The sequence below is a fragment of the Haliotis cracherodii genome, unplaced genomic scaffold (assembly GCF_022045235.1).
Source record: "Haliotis cracherodii isolate W230 unplaced genomic scaffold, xgHalCrac1.p SCAF_18, whole genome shotgun sequence".
NCBI classification, from domain to species: domain Eukaryota; kingdom Metazoa; phylum Mollusca; class Gastropoda; order Lepetellida; family Haliotidae; genus Haliotis; species Haliotis cracherodii.
In genome coordinates, this window is record NW_027266273.1 from 24,950,169 (window position 1) to 24,959,996 (window position 9,828).

General features: G+C 44.5%; 1 protein-coding gene across 2 annotated transcripts in view; it reads left to right on the forward strand.

Annotated features, from left to right (window-relative positions):
* The window catches only part of LOC139465437 (transient receptor potential cation channel subfamily M member-like 2), a 72,986-nt gene extending 67,641 nt beyond the window's left edge, over nucleotides 1-5,345 (forward strand). For both annotated transcript variants that reach the window (XM_071247149.1, XM_071247150.1), the window contains one exon: nucleotides 4,856-5,345. In XM_071247149.1, coding sequence (XP_071103250.1) covers nucleotides 4,856-4,972 — 117 coding nt within the window. In that variant the 3' untranslated portion in view covers nucleotides 4,973-5,345. The remainder of the gene's footprint in view (nucleotides 1-4,855) is intronic.
* The last annotated feature ends 4,483 nt before the right edge of the window (nucleotides 5,346-9,828 follow it).

Sequence of the window (9,828 nt, forward strand, 5' to 3'; positions counted from 1 at the left end):
TCCCTCCCACACACAGCTCTTTGTCAGACTGCATGGTGTCACTGTCTAGACCACATTCCCTCAATGCTCCCTCCCACACACAGCTCTATGTCAGACTGCATGGTGTCACTGTCTAGACCACATTCCCTCAATGCTCCCTCCCACACACAGCTCTATGTCAGACTGCATGGTGTCACTGTCTAGACCACATTCCCTCAACGCTCCCTCCCACACACAACTCTTTGTCAGACTGCATGGTATCACTGTCTAGACCACATTCCCTCAACGCTCCCTCCCACACACAGCTCTATGTCAGACTGCATGGTATCACTGTCTAGACCACATTCCCTCAACGCTCCCTCCCACCCACAACTCTATGTCAGACTGCATGGTGTCACTGTCTAGACCACATTCCCTCAATGCTCCCTCCCACACACAGCTCTATGTCAGACTGCATGGTGTCACTGTCTAGACCACATTCCCTCAACGCTCCCTCCCACACACGTCCCTGTCCAGTACACAACTCTATGTCAGACTGCATGGTGTCACTGTCTAGACCACATTCCCCCAACGCTCCCTCCTACACACGCCCCTGTCCAGTACACAACTCTATGTCAGACTGCATGGTGTCACTGTCTAGACCACATTCCCTCAACGCTCCCTCCCACACACGTCCCTGTCCAGTACACAACTCTATGTCAGACTGCATGGTGTCACTGTCTAGACCACATTCCCTCCACGCTCCCTCCCACACACGTCCCTGTCCAGTACACAACTCTATGTCAGACTGCATGGTGTCACTGTCTAGACCACATTCCCTCAACGCTCCCTCCCACACACGTCCCTGTCCAGAACACAACTCTATGTCAGACTGCATGGTGTCACTGTCTAGACCACATTCCCCCAACGCTCCCTCCCACACACAGCTCTATGTCAGACTGCATGGTGTCACTGTCTAGACCACATTCCCTCAACGCTCCCTCCCACACACAGCTCTATGTCAGACTGCATGGTGTCACTGTCTAGACCACATTCCCTCAACGCTCCCTCCCACACACGTCCCTGTCCAGTACACAACTCTATGTCAGACTGCATGGTGTCACTGTCTAGACCACATTCCCTCAATGCTCCCTCCCACCCACAACTCTATGTCAGACTGCATGGTGTCACTGTCTAGACCACATTCCCTCAACGCTCCCTCCCACACACAGCTCTATGTCAGACTGCATGGTGTCACTGTCTAGACCACCTTCCCTCAACGCTCCCTCCCACACACAGCTCTATGTCAGACTGCATGGTGTCACTGTCTAGACCACATTCCCTCAACGCTCCCTCCCACACACAGCTCTATGTCAGACTGCATGGTGTCACTGTCTAGACCACATTCCCTCAACGCTCCCTCCCACACACAACTCTATGTCAGACTGCATGGTATCACTGTCTAGACCACATTCCCTCAACGCTCCCTCCCACCCACAACTCTATGTCAGACTGCATGGTGTCACTATCTAGACCACATTCCCTCAACGCTCCCTCCTACACACAGCTCTATGTCAGACTGCATGGTGTCACTGTCTAGACCACATTCCCCCAACGCTCCCTCCCACACACAGCTCTATGTCAGACTGCATGGTGTCACTGTCTAGACCACATTCCCTCAACGCTCCCTCCCACACACAACTCTATGTCAGACTGCATGGTGTCACTGTCTAGACCACATTCCCTCAACGCTCCCTCCCACACACAACTCTATGTCAGACTGCATGGTGTCACTGTCTAGACCACATTCCCTCAACGCTCCCTCCCACACACAACTCTATGTCAGACTGCATGGTGTCACTGTCTAGACCACATTCCCTCACGATCCCTCCCACACACAGCTCTATGTCAGACTGCATGGTGTCACTGTCTAGACCACATTCCCTCAATGCTCCCTCCCACACACAGCTCTATGTCAGACTGCATAGTGTCACTGTCTAGACCACATTCCCCCAACGCTCCCTCCTACACACAGCTCTATGTCAGACTGCATAGTGTCACTGTCTAGACCACATTCCCTCAACGCTCCCTCCTACACACAGCTCTATGTCAGACTGCATAGTGTCACTGTCTAGACCACATTCCCCCAACGCTCCCTCCCACACACAGCTCTATGTCAGACTGCATGGTGTCACTGTCTAGACCACATTCCCTCAACGCTCCCTCCCACACACAACTCTATGTCAGACTGCATGGTGTCACTGTCTAGACCACATTCCCTCAACGCTCCCTCCCACACACAACTCTATGTCAGACTGCATTGTGTCACTGTCTAGACCACATTCCCTCAACGCTCCCTCCCACACACAACTCTATGTCAGACTGCATGGTGTCACTGTCTAGACCACATTCCCTCAACGCTCCCTCCCACACACAGCTCTATGTCAGACTGCATGGTGTCACTGTCTAGACCACATTCCCTCAATGCTCCCTCCCACACACGTCCCTGTCCAGAACACAACTCTATGTCAGACTGCATGGTGTCACTGTCTAGGCCACATTCCCTCCACGCTCCCTCCCACACACGTCCCTGTCCAGAACACAACTCTATGTCAGACTGCATGGTGTTAATGTCTAGACCACATTCCCTCAACGACTGTTACCCTCTATGTGACTGTTACCCTCTATGTAACTGTTACCTCTCTATGTGACTGTTGCCCCTGTATGTGACTTACTCTCTATGTGACTGTTACCCTCTATGTAACTGTTACCTCTCTATGTGACTGTTGCCCCTGTATGTGACTTACTCTCTATGTGACTGTTACCCTCCATGTAACTGTTACCCTCCATGTGACTGTTACCCTCTATGTGACTGTTACTCCTCTATGTGACTGTTACCCCTCTATGTGACTGTTACCTCTCCATGTGACTGTTACCCTCCATGTGACTGTTACCCTCTATGTGACTGTTACCCCTCTATGTGACTGTTACTCCTCTATATGACTGTTACTCCTCTATGTGACTGTTACCCCTCTATGTGACTGTTACCTCTCCATGTGACTGTTACCCTCCATGTGACTGTTACCCTCTATGTGACTGTTACCCCTCTATGTGACTGTTACTCCTCTATGTGACTGTTACTCCTCTATGTGACTGTTACCTCTCCATGTGACTGTTACCTCTCCATGTGACTGTTACCCTCTACGTGACTGTATGTTTTCGGTATGTCTATTGTTCTTGTGTTCTCTTATTCCATTTCAGTTGAGCCATTGGAATTCCCTGGTTGGATATCAATATATCAGTGTAAAATTTACAACCTATCTTTGGTTTTTCCAGTTCTTGCAAGTTTCTTATGAATATTTCTCAGTGTTCAATCTGTTTGTGTTTTTCTAGCCATTGTTATGGAATGTTATTATTCAGTGTTCTGTAATCAAGCTGGGCTCCAATGATTGCATGTTTTATTTAATACACTGTGCATGGTGTATTCTGTTTGATTGTATGACTTTGAGGGGCGGTCACGTAGCCTTGAGGTTGAAGCATTTGCTCGTCATGCCAAAGACCCGGGTTCGATTCCAGACATGGGTACAATGAGTGAAGCCCATGTCTGTTGTCCCCCACTGTGGTAGTGCTGGAATGTTGCTAAAGCCTAAAACCAAACTCACTGACTAACTGTATGACTTTGAAGCCTAGTTGGGTCACCTTCACCTTGTTCACTGATCATGAGTCTCTTCAGTCGGCATGAACAGCCCTCTTGTGCACCGTGCGTGCTAGCTATGCTACCTTGACCGTGTTGTGACACCCCTGTCTTGGGTCCGGCTGTGGTCATTTCCTCTGTCTCTTCATATTGTCAGCCAGTTTGCTCTTCTGGCTAAACAGATCATCAGAAGAACACCATTCCACAACTCAAATCTGATTTGTCACCTTCATCTGGTCCACTGCCTCATTAGAACCTAGTCAACAGCATGATGGTGTTACACTTGTCCGCGTGCAGGACTGATGAATTGTTTGAAAGGCATTACTTAGAAGTTGACAGATGACAAGGAAGACACAATTTATGTGTAACAACTTCTTTATTTACTGTTAAGGTGAAATTTCGGTACAGGTCCTCATACCGTTGTCATGCAAGGCTGAATAATGAACATAGTACAGAATATATACACTAGGTGGATGATTAACAGTAACAACAATTGCATACAAGAGAGAGATTATTAACATGAGTAGTTTAAGTAATGGCAACAGGATAATACTGTAACAACATGATGGACAGAGAACACATGACAACTAGGATCTCTACTGAAACGTGGCATTTACAGTAAAAAAGAAGTTGTTATCCATAAATTGTGTCTTCTTTGTCATCATGAATGCTGGTGTTACATTGATAGGCTGGGCTACAGTTGTATGCACAAATACTATTGATAACATTACTTCTCTTATATTTTCTTACTACATACTAATAGACTTGCATGCTTGAGTTACCTGAGGGGGTGTCTCCAGGGTTGTAAGGGTTCTCTTGTATTGTGTCTGCATGTATTGTAGCTTTGACATAATGACATCGTAATATTTATTTCAAGGTAAATTGTATGTACCTGTCAAATTAGAATTTGAAGTTACTATCAATGTACATAATACAACTATATTGTAACCTTGGCTAATCAGTTCATTCTTTTGAATAATTTTATCTGTCAATTCACTGGTATGTATCTCTGATGTGTGCCCATCTCCTGACCCAGCTCTTGGGAACAGAATGAATAATTCTAATGGGGGAGTATCAGCAGTGTGAGATCCATCTTATTGAAATACCTCTTATTTTCAGATGTGTGAGTGGGATGTGGGCTACTGGGATGTGATGATGTGATGCTTCCATGTGATGTTCTTATACTTTTGTATGTCTTTCCAGGCTGGTGACACAGTGGATGCAGCAATATGGCAGACAATGACATCATCGCTGTCACTACACGGCAGCCACTCCTACTTCTGTCAACTGGTGGCTGAGAAGCTTGGAGCTTACTTCTGAGGCAGTGCGATACCCTGATGCAGCCCCTTCAATCCCCCACTCAGTTCACATCAGTTGAGGAGCAATTAGCTGGACCAGAACCTGTGTAGGCCGGTGGGGTACAAGCTGATGATGTGGACAGACTGTTGTTGGACAGTGTTTGATCATGTTGAGGGTCGCGAGCATCACTTCCTTGTGTCTTTCACACCATATTAGGTCACAGATGTCACAGGGAAGATTCCCATGGTGTGCCACTCCTCTCAAGAAGAACAGGGTGTTAAGGATGCACTGCCATGTACCAATAAGGCCACATGTCATCCCAGGGCAACCCTGAGCCTCCTGTGATGGCAGGGCAACCCTGAGCCTCCTGTGATGGCAGGGCAACCCCAAGCCCCCTGTGATGTCATGGCAACCCTGAGCCTCCTGTGATGGCAGGGCAACCCTGAGCCTCCTGTGATGTCATGGCAACCCTGAGCCTCATGTGATGGCAGGGCAACCCCAAGCCCCCTGTGATGTCATGGCAACCCTGAGCCTCATGTGATGTCAGGGCAACCCCAAGCCCCCTTTGATGTCATGGCAACCCTGAGCCTCATGTGATGTCAGGGCAACCCCAAGCCCCCTTTGATGTCATGGCAACCCTGAGCCTCCTGAGATGTGATGGCAACCGAAAGCCTCATGTGATTTCAGGGCAACCCCAAGCCCCCCTTTGATGTCATGGCAACCCCAAGCCTCATGTGATGTCATGGCAACCCTCAGCTTCATCTGTCATGGAATAACTACGAATTACGCTTGGTTGTGAGTGACATTTTAGCATAAGATGGGTCAGAAGACTGCTCCATTGACTCCCAACTAAACAATATTCATGCACTAGTAAATTGAACTGTAAGTCACACGAGTATTGTCACACTAAGGTCACACCAGACAACTATCAGTTGGGACCAGATAAACTAGTCAGCAAACTGCAGCTGGGAACCGTGCCCTATCTGTGTGGACTTGTGAGTCATGTGTGTGTGTTGACATGTGTCTTGCTTGTAGGACAGAATCTCAATGTTTTACGGGTCAAGGTGGCTGTTTTTCAGAGTGATTTGTCTTTCCCTTGCAGTGTCTGGTACCACAGTCTGTTGGAATGTAGAGTAGTTGCTCGAAGATATGGATAGAGTCAAAGGGTTTTCGCAGGAATCACTGAATCAAATGAATTGTTATTATCAACCTGCAAAATGTGAAAGGACTCCTAGTTACGAGTCAGATTCAGCTGTATGCAGGACTCCACGTCTGCTTACTCTGATGGCTGGTGATGACATTGTATCATATCTGTACCATCACTGTACCACCTCTGTATCATCTCAGGTACAACTGTACCTTCCAGCAGATGTTGTTATTGTGTTAATAGAGATACACGGTACATTACCACATAAGGAGACAATATTTCATTTTACTGAAGGTGTTTATTTATCAAATCATTCTATTTTTATTTATTTTAGATTTTTAGATATTTAGATTTTATAGATTTTAGACAGCTGTTTTTTTATGAGGACTTTTAGTGGGCCACTTTAAAGCTGCCTGTGATACTGCTGTGATTGTGCCAGTGGGGACCACTGACTACCTTCAAGTGCCATTACTGCTCACTTTGTCTACATGCTGTCATACCTAGCGCCGCATAAAACCTGAAGCAACTTCAGGTCATTGTTTGGTTTTGTTGAGCAAAACCTGAAACTTTCAATGGGAGTCTTCACTGGGGTAAATGATACATATGCTGTATCAGTGTATTGGATGTACTTAGCATGAAATAAGAGGAAGCTATAGGAGACACTGTCACAGTCTTTAGAACTACTGATTCCACTTGTGTGATGTCATTGTATGTACAAGCATTGTATCGATGAAGTAGTCAATAGTGTGTCAGTTAATGAATTATCTTCCCTTGTTCAACACAATGGACTTATGTTAATGAGTTATCTCCCTTGTCCAGACAAAGTGCTTAAGTAAATGCGTTTTCTCCCCCTTGTCTAACAAAAAACTTGTCAATGATTATCTCCCCTTGTCTTACATAAAGAATTCAGTGAATGGGTTATCTCCCCTTGTCCTATACAAAGTGAAGTATTGGGTTATCTCCCTTGTCCTATTATCTCCCTTTTATCCTTCAAAGGGTAATGTTAATGTTGCTGGAACAGATAAAACTACATTGAATGTCCCTCCCCATAATGTATGCTAATCACGATGTCACAATTCAATCATAGCTATTGTAACAGTCTTCTACTTAGACTGACAATAGCAGTTATCAGTAATGCTGAAGTTATCTCTGAAACAAGACCTAGATAACTAGTCGGCATTGCCAGTTCCAAATAATATATATATTTGAAACATTTGTGTATGATTTCTCACAATATTGCACTGTACATCACTCTCACTGAAATCATACACAAAGTTAATTTTGATATCATTTATTTTACATGTATAATTTTATGATTTATTTGTTGATATATGATGTGTATGCATTGTGACATGTATGCATTGTTAGCTGCTGATGTACATGTTGAAAGAAGATATTTTTGTATTAGCCCCAAGAGCATGCCATGACTTGTGATGAATTTTAATGAATGGAGATATATTCCCTGTCTCTGCAATGAGTGATTTCCTTATCAAAATATGGTGTTTCCCTATCTGAAAGTCTTGACAGGCCAGAACAATTATATCTATATTTTTATAATTTTCTAGGCCAATAAGAAAGTTGCAAGAAGCAACAAAGTTAGACATTCAAATAATGTGCTTAATAAAAGACTAAGTCCATCTATAAGTAGGGCTATGAAATAGTACTTCTGGTATTTTCAAACTAACTTACTTTTTAATTTTTGTCTTGGAAAATATGATTTGACTGTTGAAACGGATACAGTGATAGCAGTGAGACAATTAACATTCCATGAGGTTCTATTGTCAGTACATTAGTCCTCTCCTATTTATATACAACTACTATGGGCAGGCAGAGAGCATTGTAGATAACCACTTGCTCTCTCCTCCCCTTCCAGACCCGTCTCTCGTATATCTGAGACCTGTCCCTTGCATTTTAGGCCAGTCACTTGTGCATTTGAGACCTGTCTATCATTTAATTTAGGCCTGTCTCTAATTTATTTGAGGCCTGTCTCATTTATTGAGACCTTTCTTATGTGTTTGAGACCTGTCTCATTTATTGAGACCTTTCTTATGTGTTTGAGACCTGTCTCATGTATCTGAGACCAATCTTTCATATATTTGAGACCTCTCTCGTCTATTTGAGACCTGTTTCCTGTGTATTTGAGACCTGCTTCTTGTCCATGAATATATAAATTATTAAATATTTACTAGTTCATTAGCAACTACACCAATTTTGTAAATGACGTGATTTTGATGGACTGGATTGTTCCATCTATTGCTCAGCTGACAATCAGTGCTGACCTAGATTCATGACGTGACCACTAATGGTTGATCTGCTTAAATGCCAGTGTCTACCTATTGTACTTGGTGTATCACTGAAGGTATGCACAACTTGATCTGGCAGCAGTTTGTAATGAGAATAATATCTTGTACAGACAATGGAACCAGTTAACGCTAACCGCAGACAGGTAAATTTGGTAGATCCCGCTGTCTGCATGACCCCTTCTGTCATCCCCCAACCATCCCCCATCCTCCCAAATCACAACAGACATGGCCTCAGAAAACTGTCATCAACAGATTTAGGCCCTGCTTTGATCAAATAAACAAAAAAATCATACTCTTTGACATTGTTTTGGATAAGAGGCAAACTTTTGTTGATATTTCCTTTCATCTGTGCAGGTAATTAGGGTCAGTTTGGCTATAACTTCAAACTGATACTTTCAAATACAGAGCTTATAATGACACACAGTAATTGTGTACCAGTATTTGGTTTTGTCAGTCCCATATTGTACAGGGTGTTTGTTGCCCTGTCTCTAGTTCTCTGTATGTCCCACAGGCTTAGTCAGGCTGCTCAATGGACGACAATCATGTTCTTTTGAAGATGCTGCTCAAATGGTGTGAAGCTCAATCAGCCATGTATAATTACATATGCAATGATCTGTGCATGTTGTTTCCTGAAGAGGGAGATAAGTTGCTACTAGGTTTAATGGTACTATATTAGATACAGTCAATACCTTTCTAATTTCGTAAATTTTGAAATTCACATAAAATAAATCTAATATTGTCATCTCTGGAAGAAACAGCAAAGATTTATTTATACAGCATGTTTGAACAATGACTGCGTCCAGAGGAATGGACGTTCTCGAAAACCAAGTTATACAAGCAAATTTGAAAAATTCTATCTTGATCTTCCAAAGATGTAAGATTTTGAAGTCAAACACGGCTTAATACTTTCAAGGATATTCCTACTTAATTCTGGCCATAGATAACTTACTTTCATCACGTATTACACCACACACTCAATTCAGTTTTTGTGAATCTGAGAAGGAAACTATCAGTATGTACACTTTGTTTGATTGACTTGTTTATGACCTGAATCATGCCAATAATAATATGACTGAAATCTGTTCTGTGTTGTGTTGTTTAATGAGCAAGTGGTGACCCAGGTCAAGTAACCGATTCCCACCCGGTCGTACCAACAGCAACATGTAGAAGCAGGTATTGGCCAACCACGGTGGCTGGCCGCACTCACTTAGACCACGATGGCTGGCCGCACTCCCTTAGACCACGATGGCTGGCCGCACTCACTTAGACCACGATGGCTGGCCGCACTCCCTTAGACCACGGTGGCTGGCCGCACTCCCTTAGACCACGATGGCTGGCCGCACTCCCTTAGACCACGATGGCTGGCCGCGCTCCCTTAGACCACGATGGCTGGCCGCACTGGCTTAGACCACTGTGGCTGGCCGCAC